The sequence below is a fragment of the Grus americana genome, chromosome 14 (assembly GCF_028858705.1).
Source record: "Grus americana isolate bGruAme1 chromosome 14, bGruAme1.mat, whole genome shotgun sequence".
Classification (NCBI taxonomy): domain Eukaryota; kingdom Metazoa; phylum Chordata; class Aves; order Gruiformes; family Gruidae; genus Grus; species Grus americana.
In genome coordinates this window covers 16378773-16404866 of record NC_072865.1, presented here as the reverse complement: position 1 = coordinate 16404866, position 26094 = coordinate 16378773, and the positions used below count along the sequence as shown (strand labels likewise).

The window sequence follows — 26094 nt, the reverse complement described above, 5'->3', positions numbered from 1 at the left end:
CAGAACTTGATAGAAGCAAAAAAGGTCGATTGCAATGGATACGTGGATCGGTGTCATTCTCAAAGCAAAAAAGAAAAAAATGTAATTGGATAAACTCTGAATTTTGTTGCACCTGCAAGTGGCAACCATTAGAAGATAGCATACCAAGTTAAAGGCTAGTAATTATGCCTTAAAATTTTTTAAAAAGGCATTTAACTAAAGCTATGTTAAATATCCACTAAGCCCTTTCGGAAAACTGGCATTGCATGCACAAGTTGGAGATGAGATTAGCAGAAATACCTTACGTTATAGTAAAGCACAGCAGAAGGACTGAGAACATAACGGGCAAAATACTTGGACCCCCAGAGTTTTACGTCTAGATTCAGCTACTAATGGAAATAAATTGACTTGTCTCAACTCTATCCCTAAACCCAATGATCTATAGCTATATTTTTATGTGGGATTTGACATGCTCTGGTACAACCAATTGTCTGTGGGCCCAAGCTGCACAGAGGGAACATGAACATTTATCAACATTAATTACAGTCTCACAGCAGTAAGACTGGGAGGTATTGTACAATGACTGCTTATGAAAAGAAATGATCTTATTTGTACGCAGTCACAGGTTCAAATAGATTCCATATTAGAATTAAAAAACCTGTATATTCTCTGTCTTACCTGTTCACCTATCAAACACTATTAAATAAAACACATTCTCTACCTCACAATTAGCATGAATAATTTGATTTAGATTGGGACTAAACTTCTATTTTGAAAACAAGGGGCTAAGTTTGCTAAGTTTTAGCCCAGTATCCCTAACTTCTGTGCAATGTGAAGACATTCCCAGACTGGAAAACTACAAAATATGATTGTCAGTATACAATGATTCAGTAATTTAAGCGTCCATGAAAGCTATGGAAGGAGCTTGCGTGCTGCTCACAGAAAATAAGTTAACCCTGTAGCTTTCTGGGCTGTAAATGCACCCCCGTTTGTTTTAAGCAGCGTCTGCTGATGATGCGCCGGATCACAGACGGGGACCTCATCACCGACGCTGGGAGAAAGGTGACATCTATTAAAGTTGAGCTTGCAAAGGGACATTTGTCCACAGTCCTGTGGACTAATGGTAAATGGAAAAAGCTATATTTTTCTTTCTTCATTAATTCAGAGCTCTCTATAGCATTTATTTTCCCACAGGTCAAAAGGACCTCTGGTGTTCAGGGAATAGTGGTCTGACAGAGACTGTATTAACTCCCATATTCTTTGAAAGAACAATCTTTTTTTTTCTTCCTGCTTTCTGGCCAGATTGTCATGGCAGCACACTGCAAGAATCAGTTGAGAAAAAAAATAATTGTTTTTGCGATGAAAAACTGTAATAGAAAGGAAGAACAAGATACTTTCTAACGTAAATTGCTTCTTTCCCTCCTCATACTATCCCCTAAGCTTATTCTGTATGAAAAAAAGAAATACAGAGAGCTGTAATGCTTCAATTGTCTTTTTTATAGGTTTTTTTCAAAGGTTTTTAATAGTAATTAATAAGTCGAAAAGATACATACCAAAAGAATACTTACAGCTTAATTATAGTGGTTCTAGGACTTAAAAATATCTTCAAACTGTGGTAAAATCACATCTGTCTGTAAATGTATTGGACATTTTTTCTTGGCAGAAGAAAACCCAATGCAATATAGAACGTATCATGCTGGCTTTCATTGAGGAAAAAAACCCCTAGTCTTCCAAGTCCTTCAAAAAAGTAGCCATGAGTCATTTTATGTCAGTGGAAGCCTCAAAGTGGCTGCCGAACTCAGATAGTGAAGTGTTTTGGCAGTTTAACTTCCATGCAAAAAGAAACCAAGATTGAAGAAAACTACAAGCCGTTCTTATGCCCAGAATGAACGCTGAGTGTTAAGCGGGTGCGAGCTTTGGTTACCTGCGTAAGGACCTCTCAGTCTTTGCCCAAATGAGATTTAATTGCACGTTCTTGCAGAGAAACACAGGATTATCGGCCAGGTTTACACAGCTGAGGGCTCTGTGACGTAGTAAAACTGCAGCGAAGCCTCTGCCCTTTTTAGTGTCTAGACCACAGGGACTGCAGCATTCCCCAAATGCACTGAAGTTGGCAATAAAGCTTTAAGATGTTATCTAGATGTGTTTAAATTGTACAGTTACAAGAAATTCTCTCAATCACATCAAATCTACAGACTAAACTCAGTAAGAGTTTACTGTGAGGGTGGTGAGGCCGGTGAGGCCCTGGCCCAGGTTGCCCAGAGAGGTTGTGGAGGCCCCATCCCTGGCAGTGTTCAGGGCCAGGTTGGATGAGGCTTTGGGCAACGTGGTCTAGTGGAGGGTGTCTCTGCCTGTGGCAGGGGGGGGTTGGAACTAGATGGGCTTTGAAGTCCCTTCCAGCCCAAACCAGTCTGTGATTCTGTAAGATACATTGTTCCATGATGAGCTATCTAAAATACACACTTACGTAGCTGAAGGGGCCACTGTACACAAGCGTGCCTACGTGCACCCTGACACCCCAATGCCCGCTGCAAACCGAGGACAGCCCTCACGAGAACACGCTCGTTCGGTGGTTTTTAAGCCTGCTGCAGATAATCAATTTGTAACTACCTGTGCACGGTGCACGAACTAAGGACACTGTTAGGCACAGAGACACACATCAATACCGAGACACTTCTCTCCGCTGGGACGTAACTCTGAAGCTTGGAGCAGCCAGCCAGCTGCCAGCGCAGCGCTCACACCAGCTTCCCAGCTCTTGAAAGGTTCACGATTCCTTAAAGGCTGGGTTCTTCACATCCCCAGGCACAGCCTTCTGAAGAACGCAGAGTGTTAAGCAGAGTGTCACCAATGTTGCCGTAAGTACCAGACTAGCTCGTCATTGCCATCTCCACACTCTAACAAAGACACAGTGGGACACACAAGAGCACAGTAATTGAAAGCTGCCTGACGGGAAGGTGGGATGTTGGACAAAAAGGCAGGTGCCAGCCTTTGGGCACCCTGATCTGTCATATTATTAAACAAAAACAAATAGGCAATGCTCACAAAGCCGCAATTGAAAACAGAGTAGGAAAAAAAAAAGGCAAAATATCTGTATTGTAGTGCAGCTGCAGCATTAGCTCCGTACCAGATACCTTTTTACAGGACAACCTGGCATTTGATGTGAAGACGTCAACTGAGATACTGTTGGATGAGCTTTTACACCCTCCTCTCCGTGTCTCACCCCCGCGGTAAGCTGCCCCCCTCCAGCACCCTCCGGGGCCCTCCCTGCCTGGGCCCAGGCCTGGCTCTGGCGAGTCCCAACTGCGTAGCCTTGGCTCAGGCTGCTCAGAAAGCCGCTGAGCTGTGCCAAAGAGCTGCCAGAGAGTCTGTAGAAAGAGCAGGTGAAAAAGATGGAGAGAGGAAGGCTTGCTGAGATGGGGATCGTCTCCCCAAAATGTGAGAGGGAGAAGACCAACATGGAAAGGCGTGACATCTGAAAGGGGAAAACCCGGGAAGGCTGGCAAGGACCCATTGGGTTGCGCGGCTGGTGGTGATGGAGCTGGTGGCACACGGCAGCTCAGCGGCCGCAGGAAGCCCCAGGGGCCACCCCTTACCTTCCCGACTGGTGCCTATGTGGCCAAAAAAGATTCTGGGTGCCCTGCAACAGGTGGCGAGCGCACTCCCCCCCAGCCTGTCAGCTTAAATCCTAGGTAGCTTTTGTGTGAGTTGGCCAGGAAATAATTGCTTTACCCTTTAAAGTCAGGCATATCCTTCTTGCACTATCGTTTATTCTCCTGGAATGTAGCAATGGAACTCCTAGTTAACAGCTAGTAAAGAGTGACGGGAATAACTACAGACATAAACACAAAAAAATCAGTTTCGCTGCATATGTACTTACATTAAATGGGAGCAGGATTGAAAACAGAGGAATAGGAAGATTTAGGCAGCTCTGAATCAGCTCAAATCACAAGATCTTTCCTTTCTTAAATGGAAAAACTTGTGTCTTTTCCGCTGTAAAGTTCCAAGCACTATGTTGCATAGTGCAGGCAACGTGATGAAATCCAGCAATGCCTGCATTTGTTATTCTGGTAATGATGATAATGACAACAGTATTTTGCATTTCAATAGGTCCGTTCATTTTTAGCTTTCTACATCAATTAATGAACATCATTTCAAAACACTTCTATTTTAAAAGGCATACATGTAAGCTGTTCACTATCTCTTAATTCAACCTCTCGCTTAACAAGAAAAAAAGAAAAAGTACTAGCAACGGTGCTATCTCAAGTCCGTAGAGTATAAATAATAGAATAATAAACTCAAATGTCTAAAATAAATAATTTTATCAGTCTACATGTAAATGTAAAACATGGAAACCGAAATCATCTGAGATGAATTTTTTCAATAAAAATTAACACCCTAAACGTTCCTGCCTCTTCCTGTGCAATCACTCATACTGCCTGTTCACTCTGCACAACCCAAAACTTAAAAATGCAAACCAACAAGATCGTGAAAACATGCAATTATCTGCAATCTGTAAAAGCTCTTTGAGCTTATGTGTATGTGAGTAGGAGTGCATCTAGATTGATTTTCTGAACCATCATTACATATCCTGCTTTTGTAGTGTTTTCCTTCACCCTTTTTTCTCTCTCCTGTCAGAGTCTACATTTGTTACGAAAACAATACTACAGTAGCCTGCCAAAAATGACCTTTCTACAGTATTTCTGGAATTCCTCTAAGCACATGGCCCAAATGTGTGTGAAGTCCTTGGGGAAGCTTTCGACTGTTCTTCACTCGACTCTTTAAAATGCTTCTGATTTTTAGATAGGCCCCAAACCTATCTATGCAGATCCTCTTTATTTAGAAAGTCCACGCATCCTCCCTGCAACCTTCACAGCCAGGACCAAGAGAATGACGAGTTGGTTCTTGCCCCAGCCCTCAAACTCAGAGGACTAAACTGCTGCAGTCTTATAGTTTAAGTAAGTGGTAGGAGAAAGACACGTAAGACAAAGAAAAATTAGAGGAGTTATTTCACTCTTCCAAGTAGTTGTTTGTTATGCCAAATATATCCTAGAAATTTGCATTAACAAAAGGAAAAGAAATTTTGTTTCACTATTCTGTTCCAGAACATTTTGCATCATGTATAGAGATATCAAAATATTGAGACATTATTCAAAATACGCAGACAATTGTGGAGAGCGGCTGTAACTTGGAACTTCGACACATTCAGAAACTTCAAGCTTACACAGTCAGTTCTGCAGCTCTGCAGCTGATCTTGACGCCATACTATGGTACAGCATCTGAATTCAGTATTTAAAACATTTCAAATATTTAATTTCTTTCTCTAAAAAACCCCAACAAACCAAATCGCACAACCTCGGCACTAAATCCCACTCTTCATGTACTCTATTCTTGGCCTTTTTGCCACGACTTCTCCAGCCCGTGCACGCCACTGTGTGCCACACTCATTCCTTCACTGCCTGGAAGGCTGCAGCTACAAAAACGCTGAGCGCAGACGTTCCCTGCTGTGACGCCCCGTGATCCTGAGCTCCCGCACTGCATTGGTAGAGACTGGGATACAGCTCACCTTGCTACTCCCTCCATCAATCTCCCATCTCTGTCCCAGCTCTCTCTCCTCAGGCTCACCCAGAGTGACTGTTGGAGTTGGTCGGGCAAAGTAAGAAACACAGCTTGAACTTCAGGAGCAGGCAAATATTTTGAAGAGCAACATGGGAGGTTTTTTAAGGCTTATTTTCAGATTGCTCAGTCTTGAAACTAAACTTTGCTTAAATGACCCCATATTTGGATCACTGCTCTTATACTACAGCCCACAAGAACTTCTAAGGAAACAGATTTTGTAATCACCAGAAGAATGACCATCATCCTTTCTCCTGAAATACAGGAGAAACATTAGTATGTTACCTTCTTCATGGCACCTAGTAACAGATCCTCGTGAGCAAGCTCAAAGAAATTGTAGACATACATACATACAAAAATATCTTTACAACTGAAAGATTTGGACTGAAAATATTAATATTTCAAAGTATAAGTCTAATTAGAAGAATAAAAAATAAGACCAATTTCTATTGAATTTTGTCTTTTTTTTCCTGGATTAAGTATTATTAATTATAATGGTACCAATTAAATGACTATCAATATAAAGTACGGGAACAGGCATTAGTACGTATAGGCAATCTCAGTCAAACATCCGTCCATGAAAGCTCTTCTCTTATCCTCACTTATGAGCCATTCCGTTTTTGACCGGCGTCCACAGATGGCCCTGCATGAGGTTCCGTACCAGAGAGGACTCCTTCCGTGCAGAGAGTGATGCAAACCTTCCCTGCAAAGCCATACTTTTCTCCCTGTGCCCTCAAAGCTTTTCAAGCTTTAAAGCAGAGCACTGCCTCTCTAGCTGTCTGGAAGTAATGAGACCCACACCGGGATGTTCAAAGGTAGTATTTTCATCATTCATCCTCTTCGAAAGCAATGATTAAAGCAGCAATAAAGGAACACCTCTTAACTGGAAAACGTAGAAACCAGCACTTTGGAAAGGAGGAGGAGGAGACGGTTTGAAACAGACTGCAAGAGGACAATAAAAGTTAAAGAGCATTAAACAGCAGCTCCGAGCCTAAAGGTAAAGCAGCTAAGTACTGCAGAAATGAACCATAAAAATAGCACCATAAAAATGCTACGGCAATGTATTACTACATCCTTAGTTAAAGATATTTCAACCCTTCCATTATGGACCCCTATTTCAAAGAAAACAGAACAATTACGCAGCCAGCCTGAGGGCCTGTTGCAGCCATAAAGAAGCAGCAGACTAGGGAAGATACGGTCTCTATTTGTTTGCCTTGAACCAGAAACAAGCACACTAAAATCAAGCACCCATCCCTGGAAGCGTTCCAGGCCAGGCTGGATGGGGCTTTGGGCAACCTGGGCTAGTGGAGGGTGTCCCTGCCCATGGCAGGGGGTTGGAACTAGATGGGCTTTGAGGTCCCTTCCAACCCAAACCAGTCTGGGATTCTAAAAACGTACAATTAGCAACTCCGTATAAGCATTCTGCAATCTTGTACCTGCACTAAAAGCAACAAGCCACAGCAATACAGCTAAGCATAATTATGTAAAAAATAGAGAACCACAAAGGGTACAAAGAGACTTGGGGTACAGTTGCCCGTAGAGGGTACATGAAAACATGTGCAAGCAGTAAAAGCTTACTTTGCATCACAAGGAAAATAAAACAAATGTGCCTAACCCCCCCAGTCAATATTGAAACAAGAGGTAGAGAAAGGATGTATTTGGAAAATGTGCTGTCTCCAGTCTGAATTTAGCCCAAACTGCCAAAGACAGCAAAGGAAAGAAAGGAAGGGGAAAAACGTTCTTACCAGAAAAAAAACCAAAACCAACAAACCCAAAGAACCCAAAACGAAAACCATGCAGACACATGTTGTATTATTCAATGATTTCAATGCTCGGTACTGTTAGATAGAGAGACGTCTGGAATCTAAATTGTGATCAGTGTTTTGTAGTGCTGACAGAAAGCACTCCCTTCAGACAGCTCCGGTACCGCGCTTTGTTTCATAATCAGTAATGTGACCACTTGCCCATTATTTTCAGCTGAGAGCGGAATCTACTGACGGTAACTCAAAGGTGAAAACGAAAAGTTGTGAAACTCTGTCCTGATAAAGCAGGTGCTGTCAGTGCTGGCTTTGCCTCCCGAGCACTCCACTACTGAGATTAATAAACTGACAACAAGGAAAAAAAAAATCAAGTTTAGTGTACTGTGAAGAGACAGTATAAGAGGGATCGGTGTTTCACAACAAGGTACAGCTATAAAGTAAAGGCTGAACTAAAAAGTTAGCAAAAAGGTGTCATTTGGTTTTGTGACTACTGGTATGAATTAAGATGAAATACCAGTTTTAAAGGGAAAGAATTACAGGCTAATTCTGAAAGCCTCCAATGATTCTGCAGGCATCAATTTCAGCAAAAGTCGCTGCAAACCAGAAAAAAAAAATCATCATCTTCTGAGTTAATATTCTCGTGATGAAACTTGTCATCAAGCCCTGTCAGGTGTGTAATTTCAGAAAAGAAGAAAAATCGATCCTGAAGCAACTCTGGAATAGTCTTAGAACAGAGCAATACTGTCAGGATATTTTCTAATCTCTTCATGCTTGCCTACGACAAACCTGTCTACGAACAGCTCCAATTAATTGCTGGATATCTGGCAACCTCCAACAATAACAGTATACACAAAGTAACCTTTTGTCATCAGCATGAATACATACATATTCCCAGAGGTTTTATGATAAAAAATGGAAGAGGAGAAGAACCCAAGTTAGCAATGGAATTGATAGTCTCCACATACAGGGAACAGGCACAAAATCAGACAGTAAAAGAAAAACAGCTAGGCAAATGCCCAGTCCTGTTTCTCAGGAATGCCAGTATCATGAGAAAGAAAGAATCCTTTTGTGAATATCCCAAGGAATTCCCTCTCCATAAAGTGTTTGGTAAATCGGGACAATCTTACGCCATCAGAAACAACGTATTTCAGGTAGCGTTGTACCCAAGAACAACTTCATATAAAGCCAGATAGCCAAGGAACCCTACACTAGAATTAAAATCTGTTACAATCCCATGGGCAACGAACCGCACGGCAACAACTGGCCCGGGTTGAATGGGATCAACATTTTAATCTTGTAGTTCTTGGTAATAAATACCAAATCTAGGATGCCAAAATTAAGTTCTAAATAGTAGCAGATGCTCTCACAGAAGCAGCAGTTAGGAGCAGAGCTTCACTCAATCTTTCTTTTGGCCAAGGCTTGCTCCAAACCTTCAGTAAGTGAGAAGCCCTTTCCTTTCTTTTTTTGGACATGTCAGGCTTTGGACAACTTGCATTTGGCTTTTCAGTCCCTCCCTTCTTCACGGCACCCACGTTACCACTTCAGCAAAGTAGGGCGATGCGAACGAAGCGCCTCGCGAGCATTCCAAAGCGGCCCAGGAGCACAGGCTGGGCACAGACTCCCCGCTCTCTTCGGGCTCGTTAGTTCCCCTTGGTGCTACAACCCCTGATTAACTGCTGGGTAACACCAGCCTGGGGGTTGTAAGCCTCAATCCAGCTATACCAACTCCCCCCAGAGCTCCAAACCAGAAAGGAATCGTTAATCAAAGTCTGGGAGGGACTGGGCTGAGTCTGCATGGTGGTGTAACCGTACCGTACGTAGCTACTCTGGGTGCAACGTGGCAGGGCGGCACTAAATTCCCGGAAGGTTGCAATTCGAACCTAACTTCTCGGAAGCTGTGGCAACCAAGCAGCTGAAACCACGATGCGAGCCAGCGTTACAAGCAGCCCGGTTCCTCCACCTGTACGCTGTGCTTACAGCTCTCTGGGCGGGCAAGAACGCCCCACTGCTCCTGTCCCTTTTTTCAGCACCACAATGGCTAATTTTAAATTCTGGGAGATCAGCTCTGCCAGCTCCGCTATTTAAAGTGCACGTTAAATATGTTTGACGTTCCATACCCCAAATGACAACAAACCAGAATATTTAGAACGGCAGCATGTCAGGCATTTACTTATTTGTTTATCTGGCAGGCCTAAGTACTGCACCTTTTCATTTATATGCAACTGTTTGCCCCACGGGCATCAAGCTGTTAACACGTACAGAAGAGATTAAAATGAGCTTGCATGCTGGATGAAATATGAATTAAAATTACAGTGCTGTCAGTCTTGAATCTGGGATTGTTTCTCAAGGTCTCCCAAAATGCATAATTTCAAATGAGCCTCTGTTTGTTACTTCAGGAATGGCAAAATGTATAATTTTTCAGCAACACAGACAATATGAATTCTAAGTAAGTTGTCCCTCAGCCTGTGAGTAAAATATGCTGTACTAATACCACGAGTTGTGTACGCAGGGACGGTCCAAATGAATAAATGGGACATGTGAGCAGGGACACCTGCCTACCTAGCAGTGCAAAGCAAGTCAGAGGCTGGTGGCTATTCTAACGTCACCAACTCCCAATGCCGTGTCGGCCAAAACCATCATCGACACAAAGTGACCTAAACCCCATCTCCTAAGGAGCCAAGCGGTTTTCCCTGTGCCCGACGCAGTGGCATCCCCCAGGGGCGTCCGTCCACGTGACCCACCTGGTCTCGAGCGGGACGTTGCTGTTGAGCACCCAGCTGTCCTGGAGCTGCACGGACTCGGGGGTGGTGGCCAGGTCGTTGGGCGCCGGAGCGGGCGCGTGGATCTGGTTCCGGCGATTTGTAAGCGAGTTCCTGTTGAGGGAGTTGGCGGAGGAATGGTGATGGGACAGTGAATGGTTGTGAGGAGGAGGGAGAGGCGGCCTCAGCGTTGACTGGCTGTGATGATTGGAAGGGCCTAGAATAGAAAAGAAAAATAAATCACAAATGTGTGTTGATGATACTGTTCTCCTTGGCATTTTCAAGTGACCGCTGCCTGGAAAAAACCCCCAAACCCCGCAAACAGGAAAGTACGCCTGCGTGCCTTTTGGACCTGTAGGCATTAAACCACGGTTAAATCAGAGCAGGGATTATTATGGATGAGAGATATAAACCAGTGTTTCGTGGTTGCACAGCTGGGATGTTCACGGAGACTAAATTCAGATTTAAAAATGCTTCTTAATGGATTGTCCCTCTGAGGAGGAGCCAGGACAGCAGTCTAGCTTGACCATTCTCTACATCCACCCAGAGGAACATTTTTCTCCCTCTTTCTATCAGGGACTTTAAGGAGATGAATCTTAATGGATTATAAACAGCTTTCCGGAATATGATCTTTAGGCTTCTATAAAGCTTAATCAGAGATCTCAGACTGCTTTTGCTCACTGTTGTTTTACCAGTCAGCTTCAAACGAACAGTATTTGCCCCAGTGAAAGAAGATTAAACTCCCAATATGAGAAGAGAGCAACAATGCAACGATATCTGCCATGTTCTTCCATGTGATCTGGATTTGGCCCATATTTTTCTATTTAGCAATTTCACAAACATACACCAAGATCTGAAAATTATGTGCTGCTCTTTCAGCCTCTTTCACTGAAAAATGACAGATGATGTTTTTCAGAGATAAAGAAGGATGTACACTTTTTCTTTGAGTACTGACATGTTTGCATTGATAATGAAACTACATTTTCCTAATCAATAAGGCAAATAGATTAAATTAAAAAGCACATGAGAAGAAAATAGAATAAGCAGGTATCATTCTAGCATAGTCACTTTTCTAAACATCAACACAGAATGGTAAATAAGTGTAAGTGCAATTCCATAGGTTGCAATAGTTTAATTCTAATAAAAATAGTGAAAGAGATTAAAGAAAACAAACACTGTAAGCGTATTATGAACCACATGCTTTAGTCATTATATCAAGTTGTAGCCTTCTAGTGAACAATAATCAGAAAAAGCAATATTAGCGAAATTATAATTATAATGATGCATGTTTGTTTTTAGAAACTGAAACGCATTCTGTACTTAATGAATCAAACAATAAAAGAAACCATTTGCAGCTAGACTGATCTATTTTAATATGAAACAATGAAGTATAGAAAAACTGCTGAACTGATCAATTAACTCCAAGTTAATTAAGGCCAATATTTTTTAAAAAACCAAACCTGCCCCAAAACCCAACCAACCGTTGAAGGGAGGCTAGTCCCATTTGAGAATCAGCCCAGGCAGCCAGGAACTGAAACTGGTCACCACTGCAGGCTTCTGAATGCAAAAGTTCTCTTCAAAGCACCTTTCCTAAGCAGGGGGATATTTGAGCCTCCCACGTTAAGCCGCCCCAGAGAGAAGAAGCATCCATCTCGTTCCTTTGGCACAGGGAAACCCACCCGACACCACAGCGCAAACACGGGCGCTCAGAGGGGCGAGCCGGCAGCGCGCCCCGAGCCCCGGCGGTGACCGCATCCAGCCGGGTCCCAGGCCCCCGCTCCTCCCCGGCACTGCCCGCCCCAGGGAGCAGCAATGAAAGCGCCTACGCCTAACAGCGATGCAACGAGGAACGGAGGGAGAACGTTTTCTGAAGCCAGTCTGTGGGTCTGGGGAAGCGCAGGCTGGTGACGAAGAGACAGACAGGTTTCCCGGGACTGGCGCAAGGCAAGTAGTTGTCCTGTGACAAGAACCTTTAAGAAGGGAATGATAATAAATTCCGCATCCTTCACACGCTGCTTTAAATCTGCACAGAAGGTTCTTTATCTTTTTTGCCCATCTGTTGCTCACCCTATGGTAGTGTCGACTGCTTGACACACAAAGACAGCTTTCATGAACACATCCTAAATTTTAGGGCCATCATATGTGCTGTTCTCCTCAGGACCCTTGCCCTGGCTATGTCCTACCTAAGCTTGAAAGAGGCGGTTTAGCCCAGCAAACTTTACGTTTCACACCCCTGTTTGGAGCTCCTAAAACATAAACGTCTAATCTACGCTAGGTCCCGCGCCATTCCCCAACAGCACGGGGAGCAAGCCACAGCAGGAAGAAAATGTGTTTGGATAATATCCACACGCATAGAAGCTTAAGTGGAATTACTCTCCTAGTCTGCGTTCTGGCTTTAAACAAAACATGTTTGGATTTCAATAAGTGGATATTTATGAGCAATAAAATACAAACGTGTGCCCTCGTGTTAACAATTACTTCAGAAGATTCATGTGCTTCATATTTTCTCAACTGACTTTGGAAGCAACTTCTCCTTTTGGAGGATAAATATGGAAAAGTCATACCCACATAAACAAAAAAGTTTTGCTCCGAGACACATAGTGCCAGCTATATAAAGACTCCGAATCTTGCAACCACAAAATCACAAAGGCAGTTCCTAAGAGTGAGCCAACTGCACATCAATACAGAACAGAATTTCTGTAAGATTAAGGAAGCAACAACGGAATTCAAATGACCACGAATTCATTTAATCTGCCTCAAGACCCCGTTCCCACACAGTAAATAAAACGTACTGCGCAAAATAAGCTGTGCAGAAGTAACTGAACCTATGCTGCAGCTGCAAAACCTCAGAAATCTGGCGTAAGATGAATGTAGCATTTAATATAGAATAAGAAAATAAATACCAATATCAATGTTATATAGATATTACATAGTTTATATTAAAACATATAAAGGCTTATATACATAAGTACTAACTAGGGAGCATGCACAAACTCTCATATGTATATATGAGAGAAATAAAAGCTTAATATGCTGCTTCCTCATAAATCTGTTTAAATAAATCAAAAGCAGAAGCTGAACACCATCGAACTTGCGAGGGATATAAAATTGGATTCACATCTGAACATCTGAGCACTTCTTTATGAGCATCTTTGCCTAAATTAAAACTTCAACAGCGGTACCTCCAAATCTGCTGAGCTCAGAAGTTCAGAAAAGTAAATCACTTGTCCCGTAAGAAAAGATCAGCAGCCTAAAGGCCTGGCACAATGTACCTTACGACAGGACATGCTCCGCAGCCTCTTGCCGATTGCTTTAGTATTTGGAAGCTTAAACACAGTAAGTGTCTTGATGGAGTACATCTGGCTTTTTACATCAGGAAAGAGATTTTATTTTTGATATAGCAGTTGCCAATACTCGTTTTGGGAAAAATACTGTGGAAATTATGCCTTTTCTCAATTATCACACGCATTAGGGGTTTCACCAGAATACACTACACAATCTCAGACATTTAGGATTTAAGGAGAAGTCTCCTAAAACCACAACAAAAATCAGAGAACTGGAAATCTGAAATACTTAGTACCTTCCATGTTTTGGCTTTTTTTACTTTTTAATTTCTGATTTAAATTCACAAATAGACAAACATACCTAATTCTAATGAAATGTTGTACACATTGATTGTGCCGAGCACTTCTGAAAAATCAGGGCCTGATGACCATATAATCAACACGCGATTCTTCAAGAGATCTTACTGCGGTCAAGAATATCAGCAATGCTCGTTTCAAATGTGCAAATTAGAAGCTGAATGAGGATAAATTGTGTTCTAATTAAGTAATCTGAGAATACAAAGTCTGATCTACATATCTTTGAAGTAATCATAAGTTATCCAATTGACTTATTTGGATTTAATCAGAACCAAAATGCTAAAAAAATAAAAAAAAAAGTTTTGCTCCATTCTTTTATCCAGTAAAACAGTTAAATAAATCAGGCTAGCACAGAGGTAAAATTCAGCTAAAGAAAGATGCAAAATAGCACTTGTCTCCTTAAAAACAAACAAACAAGACCCCCACCAAAACCCCCACCCTGAGCGTAATTCTGTCACTGTGGTCTTCCCTTCTTTTGTGCACGCAAGAGAGGGAAAAGGATCGGCAGCCCAAGGCTCGCCCCCACGGCGCACGACGCGGGCTGAGGGCAGGGGTGCCGTGGGAAGCAGCGTGTCGGGCAGCCGCTGCAGGTCCTCCGGGCGCCTGTGCCGCTGTGTCGTAACAGTCTCCTCCTGGCAGGAGCCGGGCAGCCCCGGGGATCGGGGGAAGGCACTGCATGTCACAGCTTCACGGGTACAACAGCCATGGCTGCGGGCTCCCGAGCGAGCAGCACGCGCTGCCAAACGCCGCTTCTCAGCTATTTTTGCAGTCCAAATGTTGCTGAGAATACAAAGTGACACTTCAGATCTGCTTTACGTGGTCAAATCATTTTTCAAAGTTCTTCCAAGGCTTTGGTGCACTCACTTAACGCGCGCACTAAATCCATGCAACACAACGATCTGAGGAGGACAAGTTAATCTCCCACCTCTGAGATTCAATTCAAAGCAGAATCAGCAGCATCCCTAATCTAAGCAAAGCAATCGCTTCCCTGCATCCCAGTTCTTTGTCAGTACTACCTCAAAAAAGTCATGTAGATGGTATCTTAGTTGTGCTGAATTAGCCTCTGTGCCACAGTGACGTGCTAGAGACATACAAACACCTCCTCACCAATCCTTTTCACAAAAGAACTGAAAGAGAAAAAAAACCAAACTATATTATTTTTCCGAAATGAACAATGATGCAGCTATTTCCTTGTACATCTAAACGATACAAATATCGAACACAAAAAGATAACGAAGCTGATGCGTTGAAAGGAAAAATGAATAAACCCACAGAAAATCCTTGTGAGCCAGCAGTAGAAACCCAGCCTTCAGTATTCCCAGTTCTTTATTCCAAGAGCGCTACCACACTGTTTTCTCAAGGAAACCACATCATCTGCTATCACAATGAGTAACAGGTCTTTCGCAGAACCACAGGGCCACCTTCCAAGGTGAATTCATCTTCAAAGGCAGATCACATTACTCAGAGTCAGGCAGAAGAGAGATCACCGAAACACCCAGGAACAGACCACAGTAGCATCACGAGGAGCTGCCGGCCCCGTGGCCAGCTGTCGCCCTGGGATTTCAGCCTTCATTTCAGCTTGGCGGGGTGGGACCAGGGTTCCTTCCCAAGCAATAGAGACTCCGGTTTATGCTATGTCTGCTTCAGTTCTTCTGTTCGTTTGCTTTAATTATCTAAATTATTTTGCGCAAGGCCATAGTTAAATGGAATCTAAATGTTCTGAAAATGTTTTCAACATACGCTGTAAAGCGGCAAGTTATCTCGCTCATAACCATGGATATCATTAACTCTCTCTCTTGCCGTTGTAAACCCAAAACATTTGCCAGGTGTTCCTTCTTTTGTCTGCATGTTTTTACAGGGATCGAGGCAAGAATAGGTTGAATGACTGGCTGTCATCCCAGACTGTACATTTCAAACTGAAAATTCAGTAAACGTGTGGTATGAAATTGTAAGTCACTTATCAGTCTCTGCCAGTGCACTGCAGCCATCTCCTCACACAATATTAGAATTGAAAATTAAATGTTGCTGTGGCAAAAAAGAAACAACAAAAAAACAAACAAAAAATACCCCACTGCTTACCCACAATATCCAGATAATCACAGAAAAGAGGAAAGGTGGTTTAATGGATAAAGCCTAGGACTTTGTCATAGTTTCTATATCCTACTCTGACTGAGCCCACCCTTGAGCGACTGCAGCCAAGTCACTTGTTATCTATAAGCGTCCCTATCCGTATCCTTCGCGGGAGTGCTGCAAGTAAATCACCTTGCCACTTACAAGGCAATCAGACACCACTGCAGCACGAGGCAGGCAAATGCTTTGTGTCCCAGCCTGCGGGCCACGAGTTCGCCGCACGGGAGGCAGAAGCAGCGGCGACCAAATTATCTCTGCCAGACCTGAGCTGTTGCTGCGTACACAGAGCACGACTGCTACTCCGTCACGTTCCCGAAACCAGAGGTGCCGAGACGCTCCATGCGGGCATCCAAGAGCACCTGGGCAGACTCGGCCTGCTCGCAGCAGGAATGTCACCTTGTTCGCAGCACAGCTGGAGCCACAGAAACGGCACGCTTGGTCTTTGTGCCGGATGGGTGGGCTGGTCGTGAAAAAGCGAAAGCAAAGAAGCAGGACCCTTCACCAGGAGTCTAACCTGAGGGATTACAGTCATATAACCATTGTTCTCAAGTGAGGGTCACCTACAAAAAGGTTAAAATCCACTGCCCTACGAAATAGTATTATCTGGGATACCATGTACTAATTACATTTGCTGAAATACATCACTAAAATATTAATTATCACACTACACGAGGTGCACTGGCTACAGAAAATAATGGCTGGTCAATGGCAAAACGTATTGCTTTAATAATAATGCTTTAGGTAGACTCAGTGTCCTGTGATGCTTTTATATATGGATATATGTGTGGGTATATATATATAAAGGTAGGCATACTATTTCAATTTTTACGTATCATAAAAATGAGTCACAGAGAAGTTAAAGAAAAGAGCTTCTTTCCAATTAAAAAACAATACACACATTTCACATCTTTCCCAATCAACCTTTTAATTTAGTTTTCCAATAAGGAAACAGATATAAAACATATTTCAGAGAGACTAAGGGTGTATTTATCTTCTTTAGCTGAGGTATATGGCTTTTTTCTGAAGAAGGCACTGATCTAATAACAACTACAAAGAAAAGCATGCATATATATTTCTAAGCAATAAAGTTCATCATTACCATCATCGTTACCGTGGAACACTTTAGCCCAGAATGCTAGCTGTTGCTCTCTACACCTGGTTCTGCAGAATAGGAAAGAGTGGAACCCTACCTAGAGACTTGCACAACGCCCCTCCAAAGCGTACACAATCCGATCCACCGAGACTCACGCCAAAGGGGAAGCGAAGGCGTACATGCTTCTGAACAACATACAGAACCTTCTGAACAGAAATATCTAGGCCAGCCTTGGAAGCCTGGTGACATCTTCCTGATCGGAATACAGCCTGAAAAGTGCTCTTTCCCTGAACAGTCCAAGGGCAAGCCTGAAAATTTTCACAGTGCCATAAGAATAATTGTACTGTAATTTCCAATACGTTGTGAGCCTGGAGCCAGGTGCGGCAGAAAGTCATCCCCAAAGCTATGACAGCAGTACTTTGGATTTTGCATAACCCAGCCAGCTACCACACAGAGCCATTTTCCAAGGGGGCGAAACAAATGCCACTCCCAGGTGTTTTCATGCAATACATTACCTTGGTTATTTCAGAAACATCACAAAACATATTAAGCATCGTCCAGAATAATCTTTTTTCCTTAAATCTAACCTCATTAAAAATATACAAGAAAGAGTCTCTCAAAATAAATTACTGAAAGTGACTGTGTCAGAGAGAAGATCTAATAGGAGACCGAGATCTCAGCAATGTCTAGGTGAGCTTTTTAACAAACCAGCCTGCTGGGCATCGCAGCTCCTTTAGAAGGAAAGGTCTATCTGCAGAGAAGGGATTTGGAATCCTTCTCTTGTTCTAAGAGTCTGTAATGGCAAGTCTCACCACTGAGAAGTCCGGCAGCTGAACCGTTAATGAAACTGGATATACTGAACATGGCTTTCAGCATCACGTAATTTTTTCTGTTTCTCAGGCAATATTATCATCCTTCCCAGCAGCACTAACTTTTGTCAACCGCTTAATTTTTTTTCTTATTACATCTTATGCTACTGCCTTGGGATGATTCACCATAATGCATGCTGCACACCAAGCTAGAATTTTTTCAGTTCAACAGCAGTATCAACAAAAATACACTTGTTTGCTTGTTTAAAGGAAAAAAAAAAACGTTCTATCTTACTACAATGCTCTTCCATGGGTGTTCAGGGTTAGAGCATTTTTTTCAGAAATATTTACAGTGTTACCCCTTCAGCCCAAAGAAAGCACGAATATAACACCACCGTTTTTCCTCCAGAATGAACCGCCTGATAATCAAACGGTGGAAATAAGCACTGACGTATGAGAATCATTAATGTGAAGGCTTACTGACATATACACCACTAAATACAAGGTTCCTGGCGGGGCTTCCTGGGACAATTCAATTTCACAGCTCCTGGGAAGCCAGTTATTTACTACCTGGCCAATCTGTTTCCCAACACGTAGAACAGGTAAAAATAATTTGTGTAGACTATATGGAAAAAGTAAGAGGAATGTTGCATAACGCTGTAGTAAAGAAAAGCAAATCTAATGCAATGTATACGCTGCACTGAATCAGACTTTTCAATAGGTTATTTCTCTTTTTGATAGTTGGCAAGATGCAAATAACTACAAGAAAGAAAGGAGTATTTGCCTGCCTCCGGGGTACCGCAAGCTGCAATACTACACGACCGGCATTTCTTCCACAGGCAGTGGAATGCGGTTTGAAATCTTTGTTGACATGGGACAAAAAAGAAAGTCACAGACCATTCGAATAAGAAGTCCTGCCAAAGCTGCCTGACTTTTCGAGGTACCAGAGAGGTTAACTTCAACTACCACAAACAACAGGTTCTTTTATTCAGAAGATGAAACCATGGGTTAATGAATAAAAATAAAGAGTATCATAAGGTGGTATATGGAAGCCCTCACACGGCTTATTCCTCGGCAGCAAATGAACCAATGTTAAGCCAGCAGTTCTTATAAAAGTTTTTAATAAGAGTGTTTAGTGTGTGAAGAAAAAAACCAAACTACTAAAGTCACACATGGAAAAACAGAAAAATCAATACAAGAGAATTTCAGCTATAAAAATGATGGGTCTTTGGCAGTGGGTGCTGCAGCTGGGCTATAACTTCTCAAAACACGATGTCTGATGTGACCAGCGTTCAGGGGCTGGTCCCAGTCCCCATCCCCTACAGCCTGGCAAACTACTGCCCTCGACCGACCCTCAGCGTGGCAGAGCTAAGGGACAGCCAGGGAGCAAGGGCTCTTGGTGCCAAGCAGAGCGGATCCATCAGTGCAGCCGAGCCAAGGCCAGCCCGGCGTGGGGAACGTCAGCACTGGTCTGGGAACCACCTCCCCGCACCGACCCCGTGCAGGGCAAGGTGTGCTGCGTCAGGCACCGCTCCGTGCTAACGGCAAACAGCTTTCAGCCTGCACCCGGCTTTCGGTCAGCTCGCAGACCAGAAAATTAACTGCCTGACACCGCTGTGATGAGGCACCCACTGAGTTTGTGATGTCCAGCGACCCTCTCAATAGTACCCCGTCGAACACTTTCCTACGGCTGCACTTACCACCAATGAATTCACTGCGCGCTAGAAAAACACTCTCTAGCAAAGAAGAAATGAAGCAGCCCACTGAAAACTTTGACTAGCTGGAGAAGACCAAGTGTTATCTTGTCTAAATAGCATTACCAACATCTTGCAAAAACTTAATCCTCATGAAGACATTAAACCTCAGTGCCACTCTCTATTAAGTGAGCTTGAAGAGCATCTCAGAATAAGGCCGTGGGTCTTTTTTCTGTTTGTGGTTTGGTTTTGGTTTGTTTGTTGTTTTTTTTAAATAAAATACACCTGTCTAATCACTTACAATCAGTGCAAGAGACACCATCGTCACTACTCATCCCCTGGGACGTGCTGCTCGCTTATCTGACATCCTCTGCCCAGTTCACCCAGCCTACCTCTGATACCGTAATTACAACGCAACTGTAAGCTCTGGGCTGCCACTTTACATACGCACTGTTCTTACTTCTCCAGCATGGAAAAGGCACTTGAGTTTACAACCTGGAGAGACCGTGTAATCATACTGGCAGACACCAAACAGTGAAGTGGTCCCACATTACCAGAACAAACAGAATGCCGGGGAAGCGTAATGTCTTTCGGCAGTGCTACTTGATCTCAGTGTGAAGGGGAGAACAAATAGCACGGTCCTACCCATCATCTATGCGGCATACATTTCTGAATCACAGGTACTCAGATCAACGTCATCTTTACCTGTCCTTCTTTCCCTCCAGGCCATGATTTTATTTTTCTGAGAAGATCAGCAATGCAAAGAGACTCGAGTAAAGAGCCACAGAAATATGGCATTTATTGAGCAATGAGAACAGATTCCATTTTCTATTTAAGGTATAAACATAGCTATGATAATTGAATTATATAGTGTTTCTTCCTTCAGAACGTCTGAGACCACCACAGTACTAAGTGGAGTTTAGTATTGTGAAAAGAAAGAGAGAAAACAGCTCTCAGGTGCAGTGCTGTATTCACAGTAATGATAACGGCAATAGTAAAGAAGAATTTAAAAACAGGAAAAGAGGATGACTCAAATATTTTATCAAACTAAACTCACAGGAGAGTAGAGAGTAGTTAACTACCAAGATTACAGGTTGGCTAAAACCTGTGGATAAACATCTGCCACCTTGCAAAAAATTGCTGACAGCTTTTTCTAATGATTAGAACTAATGAAAACCTGTGTTTGAAATCTCTGCTTTACAATGTGTGTGGATTGCTGAAATCCCTTGGACAGAAAACGTTCACAGCAGTTAAAGCCATAATGCGATGGATGAATTTCAGAAAACCCACCGACCAAGGGGACAAAACTTTTTGCCTCTGAAGTTGCCTTGTGAAATCCTGACAGAGAAGAAAAGGAGATAAGGAGGATTGTGAAGTCAGTCAAAGAATTCTGCTTCTTTGAGACATGTGGGCAAAGAAAGAGTTAGCAGAAACGAAGGGGAAAAGCCACTAAACAAATATGTCCTATGAGCTCTTTAAGTAGCATGATAGTAGTCTTCTACATAGAAAGGAAGCTTCTTGAATGATTATGTGTGTTATACGTCTAGGTTATATGCAGATTACAAAGTAATTTGGCACAACATGAACAGATCAGTAGATGAAAGCAGAAGGTCCTGGACCCCCTCTTCTACACTATATGCTGTTTGGATAGTGCAGGGGGGTAAATGTGGACTAGATTTAGTTTGATACGCCTGGAACTGTGATACAGAATGACAGCACACAATCTTCTTATTTCTAAATTAATATGCAAGAAAAATCTGGTTTAAGTCTTCATAGCTATCATTAGAGAATACGCTCAACACACCAAAGCTTTTCTGCAAGGACGTTTTATCAACCACATCTTCCAAGGAACATTCAGAAACAGAGATGTCAAGCTTAAGAAATTCCCAAGTCAGGAGGATTTTTTTTCCCCTAAACATCTCTAGTATTTTAAGTGAAAGTTATTTTCAATACATTATTACCAGTAAATTACACTTATCTATAGTTTTAGGTAGTGGGATACTTATCAGGTGTCCCTACTTAACATGGAATGAACCAAAATCAAATTACTTTAAAAAATAAACCTTATCTAGCTAAATTGTTGCTGTTAGGTAGCTGTGACTCTCCATGCTAATAACAGTTATCTTAAGAATTAAAAAAAAAAAGATATCCGTTCATCTTTACCAATTTTCTTGCTACTGGTATGCGTGAAAGATTTCCAGTTACACTCATTTATCAACGTAGACAACTTCATTAATGGGGAAATTTATTCAATATGAAAGAAGCAAACTGCACCTTGAGAAGGGTATCACAGGTGGGCACATCCGTACGGCACCTGGGTCAGGAATAAGTATGATCTTTTATCAAACACAACTCTCAAAAATTACAGTTATCTTTGATATAGTCACAAAGGCAGATGGATGCCCAGATAGCAAAGGTTTTGTTTTAAATTAGTGTTTCTGAAAGAAATATTCACAAACGTGGGAAGGCAGAAGAGATGTTAAAGTGAATAGTAAAACATGGGATAGAAAGGGATGATAAAACCCAGTAACCTTGTACTCTGGCGACACAGACTAAGGAGTTTTTATCTGTCAAAACTCCTTGTAGTCAATGTTACGTACAGTGATTTGATCAATACCCACAACCACAATGTGATAATAATGATAATACTTAGCGTTCTCTAAAATATCTACTGCACGTTCGGGGGGGGAGGGGTTTAAGATGCTTCATAAATGAAGCCTCAAAAGATAAGGATGTTAGCAAATTTTACAGGCACATAAACTGAAACATAGAGAGTAATGAATTAATATTGATCCATGTGACCGAACTCTAGTCCCCTGGTTTCATCCTGGTCTTTTTCTTCTTACAACAGGCCTTCCTCATCCAGCACGTACGTTTCTCCAGTCATAACAAAGTAAACCCCATGAAAACTAATTCCAGTGGGTGCTAACAGAAAGTAACTCGTGTTAGGGGACAAGAGGCTGGAGAGCAGCCCTGTGGAAAGAGATCTCAGGGTCTGGGCTGAATATGAGTCAGCAGCGTGCCCTGGCAGGCACAGGGCCAACCATGTCCTGGGGTGCATATGGAACAGCAGAGCTAGTCGGGAGTAGGACTCCATGATCCTCATGGGTCCCTTCCAACTTGAGATATTCTTCTAAATTTAACTATTATTTCAAACAGATTTGGTTTGGGGGTTTTTTTCATGCAGAATATTTGAATAATGTATTTAAGTAAGCAGAAAAAAAAATGACGCAACTTCTACATTGGATAAAGATCTACAAATGCAATATCATTCTGCCTGACCTTTTAGCTAGCTGTTAAAAAACCACCAACAAAAAAACCCAGACAAAAAACCCCACAGCTGATCGTAGATTTTCCAAATGGTACACAACACAAGCCCTACCCTTTGGAGAGGATTACATTTTTAAGCTAATCTCTAAATAGAACATTTTAACAAAAATGTAAAGAGCAAAAGCTATCCTCTACAGGGCATGCAAGTCAATCATCATTAAAGCTTAAAGACTGTTCCATGCATATTTTCTGCATCATAAAAAAGTAGTCTGGAATAAAACCCAAACTACACATCTGTGTAGGATGCTGATAGACATCTTGATATCGTTTCACTATTTCAATTTACTTGCATATTGTTTGATACAAGCTGAGGGAAATATGGCAAGCTGTGCCATGAACAGAGGGGAAGAGAACTCTCTATTGCTGTATGTTGTCTTTTTATTAACTGAGACTCCACAAAACTCTAAATTTATGAAACACTCAAGAAAAAATTATTAAATTATTCATCAGTGATAAGACAATTAAGAAGCAAACTAAGGAGCAAGTACAAGCTTGGTCCTGAGGGAGAACAGCTGGTCCTCTCATTAAAAGTGCGTTTTGGCAGCAAAATACCCTCTGAACAGAGGGGACCTGCTGCTACAGCAGCCTCCCAGTCAAATTTAGGAGCAAGTGACAAAGAAAGACTCATGTGAAGAGTAAGGTGGGTATACTCTGGGTATCACCATGGGGCTGCTGCAAGCTGCATACCCCCTGCTTTTAGCAAAAAGGTGTCATGACTTTATTGCACTTTGGAGCAACAGCAGTAGACGGTAGCTGCCTCAGACGTCTGCTGTGTGAAACTACACTGAAGTAAGCTTAAAACCCAAGGAGAGGGGTTATGTGCGCTGAACAAACCCTCAGCTGAGCACGGAATCTAGTGGTGAGGATGGTGCCCGACTCACCAAATCACCCTGCCACCCCATTTCAGACTCCTTGTTTAGTAAACAGAAAAGCGCGCTGCAGACCACGAAGGGGCGTCGGGTGGGTAAATACAGGAAAATTTCATGAGCAGCCTGAGATCTTCTCAGGAGCAGGTTCCGTGGACATGCTGAACGTGAGCACTGTCCAGCGGCACAGTGGACAACCACCCATGATCAGGAAGAGCTGTTCCACCTTTGTGGTTGCGAAGGTGCAGGTGCTATTGGAAAGAAAAAGGAACTGTAGGATGTTAGTGACATGGAAAGCCTTCCAGAGATGGAGAAGAGAAGGAAAAGGAATAAGAAGAGAAAGATGGTATTTTGGCGCAATTCCTTTTATGGAGCGAAGCAGCACAAGGCAATGCAGCACCATCCTGCTCTAACAGACTGGTTCATAGTGCCAGAGCTCTGAGGGCGTCTGAAAAACTAATCATCGAATGCCATTGCTCCATGCCTTCGCATCCCTCTCTTTCTGCCACCTACTATTTTTAGTTTGTGGGGTTTTTCATGCTTTCCTTTTGTAGTTTTTATTTATTATCCTGTCCTGCCAGCTCACTATTACTGAGTCTGCATAGTTCAGATCTACCCCTTGACTCATCATCTCTTATGATCTATCCTCAAAGATATCCATCTTAAACTTCTAGTAAAAAAACCCAAACCATCTCTCGCCACTGCGTCACAAAGGACTTAATAATTTGTATAACTCCATTGCTGAAATACATATTTGGTGACAAGTACGATTTGTGCTCTTTAAAGGGAGTAACCTTAAACATATCTACAGCAAAAACAACTTTCTGTAGCATCCACTGAAATATGGCACTGGCACACTTTGTTCTATATGTTTGAGAAGCTTTTTCAAAAAACATAAAGGTCCATAATTTTTTGGTGACATGGAAATGCAAAATCAGATACTTCATCTTAATTTTGTACAATCTTACTTCCTAATCAGATAAAAAACTGCTAAGAATTTTCCTCCCTAAATGCCATCCTCTTCTTTCCCGTATTTTGCCATGTGTGTGGAGTATCTTTACAGCTGAAAGTAGAAAGACACAACAGTTTTTTCCTAATCAAATAATTCCGCCTAAAATTGTTTCTCCAACTCTTGCATAAGATTCAAAGATCTTGCATAACTGGCAGGAATTCTGACACCCCTGCATAGCACCAAATTAGTCTCAGCCTGTTTCAAAACCTGATTCATCATGCAAAATAGAACAATTCCCACTCCAATCTTTCTGCAACTATTTGTTCACTTGGGTCAGCTGGCAAAATAAACATTCCAGCCTTTCCTACTGCTCCAGATATGTCATAACAATGTGGGTTTTGCATAAAAAGAAATGGCATGCTACTATCTTTGTAATATTTTTAGGGCTTTAGTTATAAATACTTCAGATGATACTCTAGGACAGCAACTCAAGTGATGCAGATTTCAGCTCTTTGCACGTACAGCGAGGGGATTTACAGAGTCAGTTTGAATCGGTCCTATACTACTTTACCCTAGATGATCAGCGAAAAAGGAAGCATAGATAAAGAAGAATTTCCAAAGTGATGGAATTTATACCTGTCACGCTAACGACGTATTGGGTATGCACAGTTATCTGGACATACACAGGTACTGGGTATTCAGGAATCCACAGGACAACACCCCAATGTACAAAAATGATCCCCCTCAGACAAAAATCATCCCTACCTGCTCAGGAACCACCGCTGAGCAGGTGACGCAAATAACTCCTGCTGGCCCTGAGGCGGGCTCCCAGCAGAGCCGCCGTGCCGAGCGACAGGAGCTGGCATCCCCCCGGCTTTGGGCAGGGCCCAGAGCCACAGAGGCAGCAGGGGAGGCAAGAGGAGCTGGAAGGAACGTCGCCACGAGGAGAGGAGCGGGTGGCAGAGGCAGCGGGAGCCGCCTGCCCGAGGTGTCGACGGCTGCACCTTTCTCAGGTGAGGGGCAGCTACAAGGAGACGGGGAATCAGCAGAGCAGAGCAGGCAAGTTGAAAAAGGAGGAAAAGAAAAAGGTGCAGAGCTCCTCCAAGACAGTCTGCATTTCTCCTCAGGCAAGATTCCGGGTAAATTAAAAGAGAGGGAAACAACCAGGAGAGCTGTCAAGGACGGGACAAGGGAATTGCGCAGGCAGGAGGAATGCAGTATTGAACAGACCGGTACCACACACTTCAGGCGCGTCTATATAGCTGTATCACACAGAGCTATATCACATACCGCAGATATATCTATACCTGTAATTACATATATACACACCATCTTCTATTGATTAGCACTACAAATGTGCAACAGCTTGCGTAACGTATCATAGAAGGGTTTGGGCGGGAAGGGACCTCAAAGCCCATCTAGTTCCAACCCCCTGCCATGGGCAGGGACACCCTCCACTAGCCCAGGT

General features: G+C 42.7%; 1 protein-coding gene across 14 annotated transcripts in view; it reads right to left on the bottom strand.

The window, feature by feature from the left end:
• The window catches only part of TENM2 (teneurin transmembrane protein 2), a 683800-nt gene that overhangs the window by 175471 nt on the left and 482235 nt on the right, over nucleotides 1–26094 (bottom strand). For all 14 annotated transcript variants that reach the window (XM_054842022.1, XM_054842024.1, XM_054842023.1 and 11 more), the window contains one exon: nucleotides 10094–10328. In XM_054842022.1, coding sequence (XP_054697997.1) covers nucleotides 10094–10328 — 235 coding nt within the window. The remainder of the gene's footprint in view (nucleotides 1–10093; nucleotides 10329–26094) is intronic.